At 42.8% G+C, this 18,863-nt stretch overlaps 2 protein-coding genes across 3 annotated transcripts in view; one reads left to right on the forward strand and one right to left on the reverse strand.

Moving 5' to 3' along the window:
• The window catches only part of plxnb1a (plexin b1a), a 66,634-nt gene extending 61,407 nt beyond the window's left edge, over positions 1–5,227 (reverse strand). For both annotated transcript variants that reach the window (XM_061058571.1, XM_061058569.1), the window contains exon 1: positions 4,914–5,227. The gene's annotated coding sequence lies outside the window, so the exon portion shown is untranslated. The remainder of the gene's footprint in view (positions 1–4,913) is intronic.
• Positions 5,228–7,719: 2,492 nt separating this feature from the next.
• zgc:171775 (STKc_p38 domain-containing protein) lies at positions 7,720–18,863 on the forward strand. Its single transcript, XM_061058586.1, has 12 exons — positions 7,720–7,959; positions 10,035–10,164; positions 12,619–12,677; positions 12,992–13,103; positions 15,150–15,179; positions 15,734–15,781; positions 15,989–16,103; positions 16,230–16,301; positions 17,389–17,468; positions 17,669–17,747; positions 18,266–18,439; positions 18,523–18,863. The coding sequence occupies exons 1-12, from the start codon at positions 7,826–7,828 to the stop codon at positions 18,582–18,584; spliced, it is 1,095 nt and encodes a 364-aa protein (XP_060914569.1). The 5' UTR covers positions 7,720–7,825; the 3' UTR covers positions 18,585–18,863.

Genomic DNA, 18,863 nt, shown 5'->3' on the forward strand with positions numbered 1-18,863 from the left:
AAAAAAAAAAAAAAAAACACACCCTCTCTGGGTTTAATGCTGCAGGCCTTCCTCTGGGCCAATATAAGCAGATTAGATTTTAAAAAGGGATTACACCAGCGAGGGTTAATCTTGACCATTTCCATGAACGAGATTCTTACTTTTGACATCAGAGCGGGGACTAATCTTTCTGATGTAATTAAATGATTCCTCTGTCATTTATTGTTTAAATGACAACCTTTCTGTTCTAGGTTCAAACTCCTCTTCTACCTGCAAGCAATCCTCAGGACTTTTAAATTAATGCGTAGGGTGCACCGATGGCCTATAGCGGTTAGGTCACGCCCCATGTGTGGAGGCTATCATCCTCCAAGCGGGCGGCCCGGGTTAAAAAACCAACATGCGGCGTTCATTCCCCACTCGCTGTCCGTGGCTTCCTACTCTATCCACGGTCCTATCAAATAACGGCAATAAAATCCATCTGTTTGTTTCCATGACAACAGTCTCCTCATCCTCTACCCCTTCAACAGAGTATATACTTAACAGGATGATAGGATGGAGAGGATTTACGTTTAAGTGCAGAGGATGGACGCTCACTGCTAATCAAAAGAAGTTTTTATTAGGCTGCCCGTCAGCCAAACTCCCCACTGGGATTGTAAAGGACTCGAATCCAATCGAGAGGCAGGATATCTGAACCGGGGTCAACATGTGTGAAGCTTTTTAACTGTGCATGTAAAACAAAAATTATAAATAAGGTTTGACATTAGACAGAGAGGTACACAGAGGAGGGTGATATGTGATGCACACAATGCTGCTCATTCTCCTGATCTTCTTACGGACGCCTGTGGCCACAGTGGAGCCCCACCAAGTGTTCAATCACACACACACATACACACACACACACACACACACACACACACACACACACACACACACACACACACACACACACACACACACACACACACACACACACACACACACACACACACACACACACACACACAAACACACGCACACACTCTCTGAAGAATGCAGCATGAGGGACCACCAGCTGTTGCAGTGAGTGATATGGGGAACGCCCTAAATACTTCTATCATCACAATCTGACCCTGCATAGTCTGCCTCTCTCACACACACACCTATGAACGTGGTCAGACTCTTCAGTCCTTAGAAGAGATTCAGCTGCTAAATATCACGATCTCAAACCTGACTCGGTCTTAAAGAGACAGTAGCTTGTGGTTGGATTTGGAGATGGGACCGATCCGATCTTACATGGGTATCGGGGTCCGATATTGGCATAATTTACGTATTGTATATTGGACTGAAGGCGCTGGTCCACATCACAGATCAAGAAAGATCGTTTGGCATTTTAAAGACTCTCAGCTCGCACAGTCTCACTTTGAAGACGTTCAGACTGAACTGTGAGAAGTGTCCACAAATCGTCTCCATGACGACGTTCAGACGAGAACAGCTCCTTCTGTGTGATCAAAAGTACAATTTGTTTTCTTTTAATTTGAAAAGCCTGACAGATGTTGCTGCTTCCTGTTTGTATGTGAAGCCAGCACGATGCAATGCTGGGATTACTACATAGGTTTGTTTAGATGAAAAGAAGGTCTCTGTTTAAATCTCAGCTGGCAATTCAATCCCTCATTTCAGCCTCTGCCTGAAACGGTTCATTTCAGCTGCCGTCTCTTTAAGGCCCAAATTTGCCAAATTTCCACCGATTGACCTGCTCTCGTTTGGAGTCGCAGGGGAATTTGAGTGAGCTGCCGGGTGGGCGTGTCCTACAGCTTTGCTCAATGCTTACGACGTCAGTTTCTGGCCAAGTCTCACCAAGTTCATGTAACGTCTCGTTCAGAGCAGCAGGAAACCACGTCCTGGGATTACTCCAACGACTGTGTATCTTGTGTTGAAAAGAAACTCCTCCAAGGTTTAGTATGGACATCCAGCATGGTAACAGTAACCTTATCTATTTAAATAGACCTATGGGTCAGCAGAATAGATCTCCTTTAAACCGAAGTCGCTATCATGATGCTATTTAAACTTCATAATGTTTAATATGATTTCTTCTTGATTTCCATATCGCCCAGCCCTAGGTCATCCTTTCCCATCCCTTATTTATTTCCTCTTATTTTGATGTACACCGCCCAGATGACTGAATGCTTGTAAGGTCTTAAAATATCTGTAACACTCTGCCACAGTATGTGACACCTGAGGTGAACAGATGCTGCTGAGGAGCGTCTCATTTCTAAAGCATTAGCGCTCCTCTGTCTTTATTCTTCTCTCTTATTTCCAGTTCTCACGCTGTTGAAAGGCAAACTACTTAACCTACAGTGTGCCCGACACTTGACACCCATAAATCATAACCACCCCGTCCTCGCCGCGTACAAGCCCAGCAGTCTTACTTTTATGGTTTATAGAAGGACGTGCTGGAAAATGGTGGCTTCAGCTGCGGAGCATCGCTTTTCAATGGCCAGCTGCAGCTGAAGTGGCCTTCGACCCGTCCCTCTGTGTGTCTGAGAGGTTTGAGGTCCGGATGGTAACCCAACCACTTCCTGTCTGCCACCTAATGAGAATAATCAGCCCACAGACTCATTTTCAAAAAGCTCCCCAGAAGAAGAGAAATGGCACCAGTCCTGCAATATTCAGCAGGACTTTGAGTGCGGACAAATTCTCGTTATGTGTCGGCCTGAAACAGAATAAATGCTCTACGATGTTTTCAGAAAAATAAAAGATGGGATTGCATCGCATGTAGCTTCCATTAGCTCATTTATTCCCCAGCTTCTTCTACAGCAGTAAATGTTCAGTCCTGTGCGTTTGAGTGTGCGTATTCTACTTCCACCTCGCCTCCTATCATGAGGAATTCTGTGTGTTCTGCACATTTATTTTCAAAATAAAAGCATTTTTGAAATAGTGTTCAAATCTGTTTCCAGAGGGCGCTAAACGGCTTGTTCTGCAAATCTCATGATGTGAAACCAAGAACATCAAGAGACGGCTTCAAGCCTCTCCGTAAGCTGGTGAAACCTCTTACATAGATTCTCTTCTCTCTTCACTGGAGATCAGCCCTCCCCTGGTAGCCCTGCTGCATTCTGCAACCCAGAAAACTTCCAGAGAGCCGGCCAATCAGAAGAAAGTTGGCACTAGGGCTGCCATTTTGTAATCGAAGTTCAAACATTCAAAATGTAATGACTGAGCACTGGAGATCAGGCCTTCCCCCGGCAGCCCTGCAGCGTTCTGATGGATTTAACAAACTTGCAGATCATAGAGGACTGAACTATTGGCCTTGTAGGAGGAGGTCTGTGTTCTCACTCTGAAGTTTTAGGGAAGCTGCAGGATGTGATGGAATATCCTTTTTGACATGGTTCATGATTTTTAATTGGCATATTTTTGTGAGTGGAGAGCGTCTTCCTCTTAGTTATCTCAGCCCACGAGGCCGAAGTATCAAACTACAGCCTGAAGTTAGTGAACAATCAAACTCCCCTACACACTCCAGTCTCTGATAATGCCATAACCACACACACACTTTCATTCACCCCCCACACAGTCAAGTGTGGGTAACGTGATATCGGGCTTCTGGAGCGCAGACCCTCAGCAAGCAGATGGCAGGCTATTCAAAAAATGTGCGGATGCTGGGACTCCAAGAAAGAAAGAAAGAAGGTTCAGAGCTGGGCTTTAACCTCGAGAATCCTTACAAAAATGTTCTTGTCTCATTATACTTGAGCTTTCTCATATATACTCGAAAAGAGGCTTTCTTCAGAAACTGCTGAACAATAGGAAACAAAGAATTCTTGAATGTTTTCGGAGGGAAAATTATGTTTGCATAGACAATTCGATTTTGATATGAAGCTGTCTCTCATTTTGAAATATAAAACCCAACTACTGTTGAGGTGAACTACCAATTGTCACTAAAAACTTGGGAACACACACACCACACTGAGGAGCTTTCAGCGAGCCCATCAGGTGCAGCACACAGACTGAGGACCTCTCCTGGTCTGAGAACGACTGAAATCCCAGCACATGACTCACCCTAAACACCGCCCGTCTATTTGACAAATCAAACCAATACACCGCTATATTGTTACTTGAGTAATTGTTACAGACATTTCTTCTTCTTGCTGGTTCCGGCCTATCATTTGAGAGGATTTTTGCTACTTTCTTTGTCTGTTATGACATACATTTTCAGATCTGTGAGGGTTTGGACTGTTGGTTGGACAAAGGAATGGGGGAAGAAAGCGTCTCTTTGAGCTGGAGGCATTTCTTTTACAAATTTGGACATTTCATAAGCACAACGGTTTAAAAAGAAAAACCCAAAGTAATGGATATTGTTATAAGCTGGACCCTCTCTGTTGTCTGCAAACTCTGGGGGAGACTAGGGAGAGGCTACACTGGCATTGATGCCTTGTCTTGACATGACATGTCTAGAAAATAAATAAAAACAGACCGTCATCGTAGTGTTTTAAAGTGAGGATGTCATTCTCCTTATTTTTGAGTAAACAAACATTCTCCATCCCTCCCTCACAAACTGCTGAAAACAAATCACACATCTAAAAAGCCATTTAACTTTTTGACAGGTTCAGGGAACTTTGTCAAAGCGGATCATTTCAGTTGTCTAAATGAGGCAGTAGATGTGTGCAGAAGAGAGAGAGCTAGCAGGTGAACAAGGCATTTGACATTTGGCTCACACACATTCCTGCATCAGCTGACAAAAGAGTGAATGCTTGGTGTATGTGTGTGTGTGTGTGTGTGTGTGTGTGTGTGTGTGTGTGTGTGTGTGTGTGTGTGTGTGTGTGTTGTGTGTGTGTGGCCTACAGTCCAGTGTTCTGAGTGTGTGTTTGTTTAACTGTACTGTTCTCATGTTTAAATGGAGAAGCCCCACATGCACACATCCAGCTGTTTGTCCATATGTCTTATAAGCGGTATAGCCTCGAACTCACCTGTTTGTCCGGTGAGGTGTGTGAATCAGCCGAGCATGGTGTCGCGTGGAACAGAGCCTCAGTCACATCCACGCGAACAAGCAGAACAAGTAGCCTAACTGTGATGAGGTCCAGCAGCTCCACTTCACGTCACTGTTAAGTTTTCCTCCTAAAAAAACCGCTCGAGACTTTCGGTAAAGTTTCTGTTTTAAGAGGGAGGGGGAAAAAAACAAACACCGGATCGGGACAGAGCGCGTAAAGGTGTTCCCCTCGGATCCACAGACAGTCGGAGGTGTGAGTCAGGACGGTCAGCGCTGCACATCTGACAGGATTCAACAACAGTAGGAGCAGCGGACACAACAGACGAGACAAGTTACGCACAATGACGCAGAGCGGGACGGGAAGTGGGATGTTATAGTCTTCAAAATAAAGTCCCTACAACTGTCACACCTGAAAAAGGCTGTTGGAAATTATGAGTGGCACCAAAGTGTTTTGAAAAAGATGTGACTCTCATAGCAGACCCACGTGTGCTGTGATTAAAATGTGTCCACTCGGGGGCACTGGTAGCCTAGTCTTTACTGTGCACGCCCCATGTATGGAGGCTGTTATCCTCTAAGCGGACGGCCTAGGTTCGAATCCTACCTATGGTTCATTTCCAGCATGACTCTCTCCCTGATTTCTGATTCTATCCACTGTCCTGTCTATACATAAAGGCTCAAAAAGCCCAAAAATTAATCTTTAAAAAAGGCTTAAGAAGGCCACTGACGGAGTAGATTAATATATTATGCCAAAATAAAAGTTAGACCAGCACCTCTGTACAGTCAACATTTATTTATTTCTTTGAATCTAGTTATTTAAATTGTTTACACAACAACAACAACAACAAACATTTATCCAATTAGTAGAAAAATAAACACTTTAAGCTCACATTAAACTACATTACATTATTTCAAATTCTTAACGGTGGTAACTTGGGGAAAAATGCATACACATTCAAAAATAAATAGCTGATACCAAAATAACAAATTCTTCTAATAGGATTATGTAGGTTTACTACTGAACATCTACTCTATACTCTCACGATTTGAACACAAAGAAAAAAAGATGTCTTTTTCATCTTAACTAGGGTTTTCTTACTTAATTATTTTCTTAATTATGTTTATCTGACCTACTTACTATTTAATTCTTGTATTTCCTTACTTACTTAAATTGGGACATAAGTGGTTTTATTTTTGAAAATACTACCCGGAAACATTGCTCTTACCTGCGCTGGCTTCACACCGGGCTGACGCTCTTCAGTGTGACCGGTTTAGACAGGACCATATAGATAACAGAGGCACCTGAACGCGGTTAAAAGTGGTCCAGTTCACATTGTGAGGTGCTTTTCAAATCAGTCAACACAGTGAAACATGTTTGTAGACTTATTCTGACGGTTTTTACAGAATCTCTGATCTTCAGGTTTTCACCGCTTGCTGTGGCTTCATGGTCCATGTTTTATAGTCTGTCTACTTTGAACATCTTTGTTTTATATTTTGTTGATGCAAACCGTGATAAAAACATTTCTTATTTGAACTCCAGCCTTGAAATCCTTCGAGATGAAAATGAACAATGCCTTCAGGAGTCTCCTCCTTGTCTGGACCTGCCAGACTGACGTGTGACTGCCCTCTGCTGGTCCAAAGGGGGGACTTATTTTAGCTGCAAGGCCTTAACTTGCTGAGCATGCCTTATTAAAGATTCAAAGAACAAGTCAAGCAAAAAGCGGTTTTATAGCCAGAAGCAATCTAGAGCCTGTCGTGGCCCTGGGTAAAAAGTCCCTGGGGGCCCCTCCAACCAGCGTTCATCACCATTAAGATATGAATAATCTGACATCAACAAAATAAATTGTGAACTGAAACTATGTATTTATATTCACAGTTCACATCAGTATTATTTTCAATATATAAATAGGAAGAACAATAAAAATCACAACAATAAAAGCTTAACAGTGGTGTGCAGAGTTGGACACTGATCTGCTCTGCTATTAAAGAGGACATGTTATCCCCCTTCTCCACCTTTTCAAACAGTCCCCCTGTGGTCTAAATGAAACATCTGTGCTGTGCTTTGGTCAAAATATAACATGAATCAAGCACCAGAGGAGGTTTGTGACCCTGTATAAACCAGCTCTCTCAGAACGCTCCGTTTTGGTGTGTGTGTCTCTTTAAATGTAATGAGCCCCCCTGACTTTTCCCAGTAGACATCACTTCTCTGTAACGAGAATAAAAATGGCAGACCTGCGCAAAAGTTTTGTTCTAGGCTGGGGGTGGAGTCGATGGGTGGAGATACCAGGGGAGGGGAGGGGATTTTTTTTTTTTTTTTTTTTTTAGCAGAATCCCACTGTGACATCACAAGGAGAGCAAATTTGAAACGGAGCATTTTTCCTCTGTGTTGTAAGACTTATGCAGACCACAAACAAAGGACTGGATGGGTTTGTTTGACATTTTGTGGGTCAGTAGTCACTCAGGTTACCCAAATATATGTTCAAAAACACTGTAGAATTGGATTTCTCATAATATGTCTCCTTTAATTATAATGTTGATTATAGGCTATCTGAGTGTGTTATTGTGTGTTGTGTCTGCGAATATTGAACAAAATTAGGACCGAGATTTCCGAGGTCGACTGATGAAACAATCAAAAGACCAAAAAGTTGTCCACATGAGATTGACAGCTTTTATTAACAACTCTGCTCGGGAGAGGAGGCGGCGGTAAAGGAGGAGGAGGGGGAGGAGGGCGTGTGTGTGTGTGTGTGTGTGTGTGGGGGGGGGGGGGGGGGGGCGTTTCCCTGCGTCGCTCTGTCCTCTACACCTCAGATCTCACCTGTCAGGTTGAAACTCCACGGCTGTACAAACGGTTCATGTGCACAGGAGCAACAGGTAACTGAAATTAGAAACAGCAACATGGAGTCTCCGGTGAAGGATTCCCCCGTCAGACCGGGATTTCACCGGTTGGAGGTGCAGAAAACGACGTGGGACGTCCCGGAGAGATACACGACGCTGCGGTCGATCGGCTCCGGAGCTTACGGGACTGTTTGGTGAGTTGACCCGGGGAGGGGGCACCTAGGAACAGGCATAGTGACGAGGGAGGCGCGGCAGGGTACCTGTCAAACCTTTTGGCGATAGTCTATTATCCTTAAGTTTATTTAAGGAAGTCTAAAATCAGAAATTCTGGACTTAAAATATATATTTTTTTTCTTTTAGGTTTTTACCACAAATAAATGATACTCTAGTGTTGAACACCAATCCATAAGGACATTAAAATGTTTTAAGACACATCCAGCATGCATAGACCTGCTTCATTATTCTAGTTTTAGGAATGGATCTTGTTCCTCTCTATAAAAAAAACATTATAGCCAACGTGTTTTGCATCTTAAATTGTTTTCTATAGGCAGTCGAAACGTATGTAGGCATTCAGTCTGCATTCCTCTCCCTGTGCACTGTGCTGCTTGCAGTCCAAGAGGCCTAGATAACTCTGACATTCTGCCAACAGAAGCACTATTGTCCGCCTGAGGCGAGTCAGCAAGTCAATGCAGGTCCTCTGATACGACAAGAATCTCCAAAGCAGCATACAGGAATCCAGGATATCTCAGGCATAGTGCGGTTGAATGATAAGACGCTGACAGGCAGGATCTTATTAACTGATAATGACTTATCAGCTCAGCAAGAGAACAAAAGAGAGGGGGCAGAAGAAGAGATTAGATCGTTGATATCAGTGTTTTTATTTCAGATCTATATTTAGAATGGGTTTCTAATCTTTCACGTTCGTAAAGAGATCTCATTATGAGCAACAGATCACCTCTAAGATACACTTTTCTCCAAAAACACTCCAGCAGAAATACATGATTCTCATGTTGATGCAGAGCAAATCTAGGAGACAGAAACTTCAGTGGAGGTGGATGTTCTGTCAATGAAGCAACTTTTTTTTTTTTTTAACCTTTATTCAGACAGGTAATGTCAACACGGAGGCACAGATCCACGATGACAGCAACACAACACAGCTCCGATGTGACCTTTACATGTTTTAATATGTGCAAATGAAGCAGAGGTGTGGAAGTCGGTACAGAGACGAAAACACAAATAGTAACATATGAAGTGGGAGTGGTTTGAGAAGGAGTATCAGGGCCACATTAAGGGGATTTTATTTTCAATTTTGTGATTAAAGTCATACATTTAAAAGAATAAACTCTCCCATTTATAAGCAAACATTTGTATGAGAATACAGTTGTTTGTTTTAGTCTATATTTATATGTTGTGCAGTTAAACTTTAGTAAAGGTTTCAAACATAAATACATACTTCCTTGTGTAGTCTGTAACACAGACTGAGTATTACCTGCTTTAAAGGGGACATATTATGAAAAATCCACTTGTTTAGTGTTTTTTAAACATATATCTGGTAACCTGAGTGTCTACTGACCCACAAAATTTGAAGTAAAACCACCCAGTCCTTTGTTTGTGGTCTGCATAAGTCTTACAACACAGAGAAAAATGCTCTGTTTCAAATGTGCTCTCCTTGTGATGTCACAGTGGGATTCTGGTAAAAAAAAAAAAATCCCCTCCCCTCCCCTAGTATCTCCACCCATGGACTCCACCCCCAGACTAGAACAAAACTTTTGCGCAGGTCCGCCATTTTTATTCTCGCTAGCAAAGGAGTGATGTCTACCTGGAAAACTCGGGGGGGGGTCATTGCATTTAAAGAGACACACACACCAAAACGGAGCGTTCTGAGAGAGCTGGTTTATACAGGTTCACAAACCTCCTCTGGTGCTTGATTCATGTTATATTTTGACCAAAGCACAGCACAGATGTTTCATTTAGACCACAGGGGGACTGTTTGAAAAGGTGGAGAAGGGGGGTAATATGTCTTCTTTAAAGCATTAGTTTGACAAGTCTCTAAATATCCAACTAGTCGTGTTGGGGCTTTACGTCTGCAGATATGAAACTTCACATGCTTTAGCACATCAGCTTCACATTGTGATGATTATCAGGACCCTGAAAAGAAACTGTAAAAAACTGGGTCTTATCCGAAGAGAGAATCAGACCGACCTGTAGGAAATTGTCTCTTTTTTGGTAGAGAAATGACTTTGAGGGTTCTCCTTTCCTTCCCTCTTAGTTCTGCCATGGACCAGAAAACAAAGGAGAAGGTGGCCATCAAGAAGCTGTACCGTCCGTTCCAGTCGCTCATCCATGCCAAGCGAGCCTACAGGGAGCTCAGGCTGCTGCGACACATACAGCACGACAATGTAAGAGAACTTAATGGATGGGGGAGGCAATCACATGACGCACTTTGAAAAGATATATTATCTAGTATAGTAGTGCCATGACCTGCTGATGTCGCCGTTATGTGTTTGTTTGTTCTCACTCAACAAAGGATCGATTAGTGATGCAAAATCAACTGATCATTCAACAAGAGCAGAAATGTTGTCAGTGCTTCCTGACAGCCTGGGCGTGTTGTTGTGTGCAGCCAGAGCCCTCATGGTTCAGTATTGTCACTGAAAACTTGTGAGGGGACTACAAACACTTACAGGGCTGCGTTTATCTCTGCCGATCTCCTGAGATAATCCCATGAAATTAACGTATTTATACCGTGTGTCTCCGTTCTATGGAGACCTCTGAGGGGGGAAATCGTGTGTCATCAGTTTCTGTTCTTATGAAGAAATTATGGAACTAAAGTTCTATCATAGGCTCAGACTTCAAAAAAACACAAACATCCAATTTAAATCCAAGTACAGAAACATTACATGTATGACCCTGAAGCTTAACCCTCACATACCGTTCATATTCTCAGTCCCCGACCTGCAGTTCCCTTATTGTGTCTAAACCAACATTTGTACTACAGGTCTATTTAGAACGTATAAACAGCTGGTCTGACATTCATGAAAGTGTGATTTATTGTTTGCTTGGAGAAAAAGGTCCCCCGGGAACTCTATCACTACTGTCCCATAACAAATACACCGAGCCATGGTCTTTCAAAGTCTCAAGATTCCCAAAAAAAACACTCTGCAAATACTCACATTTAGCAAAAAAAGGAAGGCCTGTGTTATGAGTATTAAGTAGAAAATGAAATCTGCCAATGGGGAAGGAACATTTCATTTGTCTAGTGTCTTGAAATTAAATCCTCCGTCCATTATCTAAAATGCTTTTCCCGTTCAGGGCAGCAGGGATTGGATGATATGATGCATGTCGCTGACAGCATACCTGTCCATCATTCTACAGTCCGGCTTACAGATCGTGGAGCAGGCCGTGTTTTAAATCATGCCGGCTGTTTGGATGTAGCGTCTCCCCCTTGGTCTGCTGAGCTAACATGAGCTGCACCTGGGTCTCCTGTGTCTGCAGCACGGCGCTCTCTGACAGCTGGTTTAGAAGAAGCCTGTTGTTGGTTAGCTCGGTGCTTCGTTCCTGTCAGAGGCACTGCTCCTTGTGATGTCACAGTGGGATTCTGGTAAAATAAATACCCTCCCCTCCCCTGGTATCTCCACCCATTGATTCCACCCCCAGCCTAGAGCAAAACGTTTGTGCAGGTCCGCCATTTTTATTCCTGCTACAGAGGAGTGATGTCTACTGGGAAAACTCAGGGGGGGTTCATTGCATTTAAAGAGACACACACACCAAAACGGAGCGTTCTGAGAGAGCTGGTTTATACAGGGTCACAAACCTCCTCTGGTGCTTGATTCATGTTCATATTTTGACCAAAGCACAGCACAGATGTTTCATTTAGACCACAGGGGGACTGTTTGAAAAGGTGGAGAAGGGGGATAATATGTCCTCTTTAAAGCATTAGTTTGACAAGTCTCTAAATATCCGACTAGTTGTGTTGGGGGATTTACGTCTGCAGATATGAAACTACACATGCTTTTGGCACATCAGCGTCACATTGTGATGATTGCTTGTCAACAGGCAAGGCAGGCAACTGCTTGGGGCCCCAGACCAGTATGGGGACCCCGAGGGCTAACAGACTTTAAACCAAAGCAGTGGCCCAAAATGTGCAAATTTTGCAATGGCTGTAGGAAACCTCCCTAAGGGCCCTCGCATCTGACAGTGGCGTTACATAAATAGTCCCAACACATGGGACATAAGTCACAGATTGCTTTCTAAGATCATGACATAACATACAGGAATAAAAGCATAAAAGATGAGGTGACTGTCTGAGCCATGCAGTGAAAAATGTTGAATAATACAATACGCAGTAAAAAATGCACAATACCTGTGTTATTTCGAATAACACTACCAATCGAGATGTGCTACCATGCAGCTCTGTGCAGTACAGGGAGCATTATTTGATCGGGGCGTTTTTCTTCTATCGAGAGATGCTTCCTCTAAAATCTTCAATTAAGGTTTTATCACAGAGTCAAAACATGCTTCCTGTTTCCTTAAAGTGCAAATGCAGCAAGTACTGGGTGCGTTATTTGATAGCAGATTATTGTCCATCGAGCCAAGCTTCCCCTGAAATCTTCAATAATGGCGTACCAGAACTTGCTCCCCACACTCTGACAATGCTCATGGAGTGAGTCATGAATTAAAAACAACAACATTACTTGGTAGAGGATACAGATAGCCTCTGCTATCGTTTAGCGCTATGGTTGCATTTTTTTGACAAGGCAGCACATCTCGTCAGAACACCGGCAGTCCAGACCTTTCCGTTTCAACGTACATACATACAAATAAATTCATGTGTTCCCTCTGTTTTTCCCTTAAAGGTCATCTGCCTCCTCAACGTCTTCACACCCGACTCCACTCTGGAAAAATTCCAAACCTTGTGAGTGAGGACACATTCTTCTGCTGGTTGTTGCAGCTTGTCGAGACCCTGTGTGCGTGTGTGTGCATGTACGGAAAGTTCAAGCAAGGATGTGAGAGCAGGCTGTTTTTTTCACGGCCGTTGGTTTGGGCATGTTATATTTTCTCACCATAGCAACCAGCTCTTGTCATCTTTGGCATAAAGACCCCCTCCACAACCCCTTTACAATTTTGATGATATTTGATGATGATGGTCTTTCTGTAATGTTTTGGTCACTCAGCGTTCTACTCTCTCTCTCTCTCTCTCTCTCTCTCTCTATCTCTCTCTCCCTGTAGTTATATGGTGATGCCGTTGGTAGCCCAGGATCTAAGCCACATCATGAAGAAGAAGAGATTAACAGATCGCATCATCACATACCTGTTCTACCAGCTGCTGAGGGGGCTCATGGTGGGTTTATTTATTTTTTTCTTTAATGTGTACACTTACAATCTCTGTAAACAATAGGACAAACAGTCAGTAGACAGGCTGTGCCCCGGAAGAGACAACGAGGGAAACAAAATGTTTGCAAGATCTCGACAAACTTCTCCAAGAACTCGAGATCTCAACGAGAACATGTGTGAGATCTTAGTAAACCTCTGAGAGAACCTGAGAGACTTTTCTCAGTCTGTGCCCCGGAAGAGAAAAGGACAGGAAAAAAAAAAAACCTTTGCAAGAACTTGAGAAACTTTTGCCAAACCGAGACAAACGTTTAGAAGTGGGGGCATGGCCACTTAGGGCTTCCATACCTCTGGAACATTTTTTTTTATTTCTCCTACAAGTGTGTGTGCTCTTCATCTGTCCCTGTGACTTAGAGAATTCTGCTGAATAAAAAACCTTTGCGAGTTCTTGCAAAAGTTTCAGTCAGGATCTCCCAAATGTTTCTTGGGATCAAACCAGAAAAATGTTCCCATCGTGTCTCATTCAGGGTCGCCATACAATGTAGACAAAAACATTTAGAGCTGATCGCTGATTAGCTCAATACGCCCTATCTGTGAAATACATAAAAAAATAAACTCTTTATTGAAATGATTCAAAGACAAAAAACATGTTTATATTTATTTAAAACACTGAATTAACATTTAATTACTCAGGTGATGAACATCAAAATGGATTTCTTCACATTTCTTTCAATCAGTATCAATGGAAATACAAGGAAACAGCTCAGCAGAGCGATGTGTTGACCTATGACCTTACTCTGCACTCTCCCTCTTTATATAGTCAAGGTCTGTGAATCACACCAGTACCTTTAAATGCCATTCACAGAAAGAATATTTGCTGCTCCACTTATTGTTAGTCAATGTGTAACCAGGAGTGTTCAACAGAAAAGTCAAATGAAGCACGTTTTGAACTGGAAAAGCAGTCTAGCTTCTCTTAAGTGTCCTTTTGTCTTTGAATTAAGTTGTAAACCTTTTGACCCAGAGCTGTTTCCCCCTTTCTTATCTGTGTTTGTGTTTGCTCTGAGCACGTTTCTGTGCTGTAAGAATAGCCTGGATTTCACTCTATGGCTGGAAAATACAGAGTTTATGGCCGGACGATTACCTGTGTGGGTGGAGAGACTGCGATGTGTTTTAATTAATCAAACGTTCCCGTCAGGCCACTTCAATAGCTTTAGAGCTTTGCTCAACTTTCTGTAAATGAAGTGTTATGATAATGCGTTAGGAGGATTCACTTCAGTGTCTTTAGCGGTAGGAGGAGAAGCAGGGTCAGTGCTGATGTCACACCTGAGGGGTATGTGGTGCACACTCAGGGGCAAGGATAGAATTTAGTGGTGGGTTTGTGTAGCGGCATAACAGAAGTCTCTCTACTAAAGGACCAGTCAGTGAGATGTGTAGTGAGTGAAATGATAAAGTGATCTTACTATATGATCAGACATTAAGGAAACATGATATGTTGAAGTGCTGGATTCTCTGACAACAATGCAGCAGCCAGTATGTCCTCCTTCTAACTTTAGATTCTGCTCCTGAATGCTCTGGATTTGTTTGGACCAGAGAAGGTAGGCGGTTTTAAGGCACCCCCCACACAGCCGTTTTGGACGCCCCTCGGTTGCCAGATATGAGAGCAGTTATCAGGTCAACAGGTGTTGCAGCGATGGAAGCGGGCAAAAGAACTGGTTCAGATAGAAGTGATTGTACCCGACCTAAAAAGCCTCTGCATGTTTCTAATAAGCTCCACGAGCAGAAACGTGCTCAAACTAGGATCAATATTGGAGATGCTTTTGAAAAATAGAGAGAGGTTAGAACGCAGAAAGGTTTACAGACCCATGCAGAGCTGGATAAACACTGAAGCTTCAGTGTCCACCACATGGCAACCTGCGTGTGCATCGACTCTAGAGAGGAGGGGGGGGAGACAGCTCTCTACAATGTTTTGAATTTAGACTGCAGTAGGAGTTTTAAGAGTTACATATTACTCCTTTAATGTTATTTTAATATGCTTGATTTGTTTTCTTATTTACAGTACATTCATTCTGCAGGGATCATCCATCGGGTAAGAATCTTAAACTTTTTTTATACCCTACGTACTGAACATGCTCTACTTATTAGCAATCTCCATTTTCTTGCTTCCTTATATAAACTGTATGTCGTCTCCTTTAGGGCTCACTTGTCATACCAAGCAAAGCTAACGGGTTGCTAATTGAAGCTCACTAATATTATGAGCTGCAATAGCCAGATTGATTCTTATTATGAGAAACAGGCTGCAAATTTAGAAACGTGCAAAAGTCCAAAACAATTAGGTTAGGGTATTGGAATTGTGGGCCACCGTACACGACACTATAACACTGTGGGTTATATTCATTAGTGGGACTCAAAGTGTGGAAAGGATTTGACCGCTGACAATGCTCTCCAATTGAGGTAATCTCTGAGATTTAGTAATAATACATGCCACTGAAAAAAAAGCCACAGAAAAAGAGTAGAGATGTAAGAGTCCATCTTTTCATTGAACCTTGAGCGAGAGAAGCGACTAAGAGAAGTTCCAAACTGTTACTGTAGATATTTCCTTTTGCATCTATTAGTAATAAGATGTATTGTGTTTCAATTCAGGATCTGAAGCCTGGTAACCTCGCTGTCAATGAGAACTGTGAATTAAAGGTAAGACCACACCAGATTCATGGGGTTCTTATTCGTTACATCTTAATGAAAATGTGTTCTAACTTGGAAGTCAATATTCAAACATCCAACCCTGTTCATCGCCTCTCATTGTGCAGAACAGTCAACACATAGAAACTGCAAAAAAGGTCAAACTGGACACCACGGGCAGCTTCTGTGTAGTAAACCTTTATTTGTATCTGTTCTCAGATCCTGGATTTTGGCCTGGCCAGACAAACAGAGAGTGAAATGACGGGTTATGTAGTGACACGCTGGTACAGAGCACCTGAGATCATTTTCAACTGGATGCACTACAGTCAGACAGGTAAGAAGAGCTCCTTCCTTTCATACCAACAGTCCGTTTTAGACTGTTGAAAACAAATCAAACTAGGAAGTTGAAGTTATTTAAATTTCTATTATTAATATTCTTTCTTTACGCCCCCCCTCACAGTGGACGTGTGGTCAGCCGCCTGTATCCTGGCTGAGATGATCACTGGACAGGTGCTTTTCCCAGGACATGACAGTATCCAATAAAACTGTGTTATTATAGCTGTCAGAAGCTCATCCCATCTAAGCCAGGCTCCCGAGTGATCCAAAATTTAAAAGAAATGGTGCAAGATGGAAAAGTTTCAAGATGCCCCCTGGTGCACACTGCACAGGGGACACAAAACATTTTACTTAACTTTACCATTGCAATAATGAGCCTAAAACCAACAGCCTGTTCATAATGAACAAAATGATTTATTTTTTCAAATGATTCCCCAGAAACACAAGTCTATAAACTTTATTGGGACGGAGGGCAGCTCTCTTTTTATTTACAATATTACCTGCTGACACCCGTTTAGAGCGTGCAGAGGTTAGAGGTACACACAAATATTTGCGGGTTTATAGCGACCCTGTGCCTCTCCACTAAAGCAGTGGGCTGCTGTCTGCAGAGAGTCTACCTCTTGCACGTTTCCATCTCCTGAATTGCGCCCCGGCCCGTTGCTTTTGCCACATTACAGTTTTCACTAACTGAAGTCAAGAGTGCCTGCAATGGTCAGGTTGCACTCACAGCGCCCTCTGCTGGATCAAACTGTAAACTACTTCAGACGGGCTACTGTACTGATAGATTGAACATTTTTAATTGGAACGGCTCATTACATTTTGAATTTGAACTTTCTCACACAGGTTCAAATGAATGTTCGAACTTCGAATAAAGAATGACAGCCCTAGTGCCCACTTTCTTCTGAATCCGGGTTGCAGAACGCTGCAGGGCTGCCAGGGGAGGGCTGCTCTACAGTGTTGGGAGAAGAGAGTCTATGTAAGAGATTTCACCGGCTTACTTACAGGCTTGAAGCTGTCTCGCTAAATTCTTCGTCTCATATCGAGGAACTATCACAAGATTTTTAGAACAAGCCGTTTCGCGCCCTCTGCAGACTTACCCTGGGACTACGCCAACACACGTTTACCTTATGATCTCATGACCTCATGATAGACACTACAGAAATAATAACCGTGTCATGTGCACAGTGAAAGAAAAAAATGAAAGCCATCGTATGCCTTTTCAGTATTTGATGACGGTTTATATATGCTGCAATTTGTGAGGCCTCCTTAACCCGAGTGTTCAGGTATTGATCAGCTGAAGAAGATCCTCCGTCTGACAGGAACCCCCGACTCCTCCCTGGTTCAGAAGATGCAGAGTAAAGATGTAAGTTTTGTCTAATGGGTGCAAGTTCATATTCAAGCTAACATTAGCAGTTTTAATTCTTCATATTTTAATAATAAAGGTTTTTAAGCCGAGGCAGTGTGTATCAAAATTTCGGTTGAAACGGCACACATCATATTTTGTCTATGCTTACATCATGTTCTATTTTCTGTATTTTAAGCACATGGTGTGGTTTGTTTCAGGCACAGTCATACGTGCAAAGTCTTCCTCAACAAAAGAAGAAAAACTTCAGGGAGGTGTTCCCGTCCATGGAGAAAAATGGTGCTCTTTGCTTCTCCTTTGTTTAATCTTAATTTGATAAAACAATAGCATTTTCTTTTGATTTTTCAGTTTTTCCTCTTTGCATGTTTCTACAACATTTTGTCTTCAAGCCTTAACCATTTTAGCGTGACCTGGGGCGGCTGTGGCTTGTGGTAGAGTCGGCCATTTCTCAACAGGAAGGTCAGGGGTTTCGGGGGTCCAGCTCCTGCAGGGGTCAAGACACTTAACCCCAAGTTGCTCCCGCTGCTTCTTCGGCCATATATGAATGTGTATGAATGGGATTACTTAATACTGATTGACACCTTACTGTACATAGAAGCCTCTACCTTCAGTGTGTGAATGTGTAGGTGTGACAAGCGCAACATTTTTCTGATCATTTGACAGTCATTCCATCAGAAAGAAACCGTTAGTGTTTATCCTAAATGTAAAGCACATTAATGAAATGTTCTCTTCTATTTTATTCCATGGCTAATAATCAGATATATTTAATTTGTTTCTCCTTGTCTTTTTGCTTCCAGCTGTAGACATTCTGGAGGGGATGTTACAGTTGGATCCAGAGACCAGGCTGACAGCTAAGCAGGGACTGTCGCACCCTTTCCTTGCTGAGTTTTACGACCCAGAGAGCGAGCCAGACTCAACGCCATACGATGACTCCTTCGAGAGCCTGGAGCTTGACGTTGGAGAGTGGAAGAGTAAGTATGGAGGCTGGAGGTGAGTGAGTTTTACAATGCACCAAAACCAATTGTGTTAATGGAACATTTTTCTATCCATTCAGGTCTCATCCACATGGAGATCATGACCTTCGATCCTGACAACCCCAGTCAGACAGCCATGTAGGGCGCCATGATGTGCTGCTACCACCCGCTGTTACAATGCTTACACATACGCTAAAGGTCAATGACACTGTAGAGCTCACGGGTTCTGTTTAAAGGAGATCAGTCCTGAACTGAGCTACTGAGGTGTAACGTCCAGGAGTGACCTGGCTGACACTCTCCACATAGTTGCTGTCATCATCAGCAAAATGATCTGCAGCCAGACCGGACTGCGATTAAACCACTTCCTTTATTAAATCTTCACTGCAATAAAATAGAGAAAAGTCCACAGCAGAGGCAATCA

This window comes from Labrus mixtus, chromosome 15 (assembly GCF_963584025.1).
Source record: "Labrus mixtus chromosome 15, fLabMix1.1, whole genome shotgun sequence".
Taxonomy (NCBI): domain Eukaryota; kingdom Metazoa; phylum Chordata; class Actinopteri; order Labriformes; family Labridae; genus Labrus; species Labrus mixtus.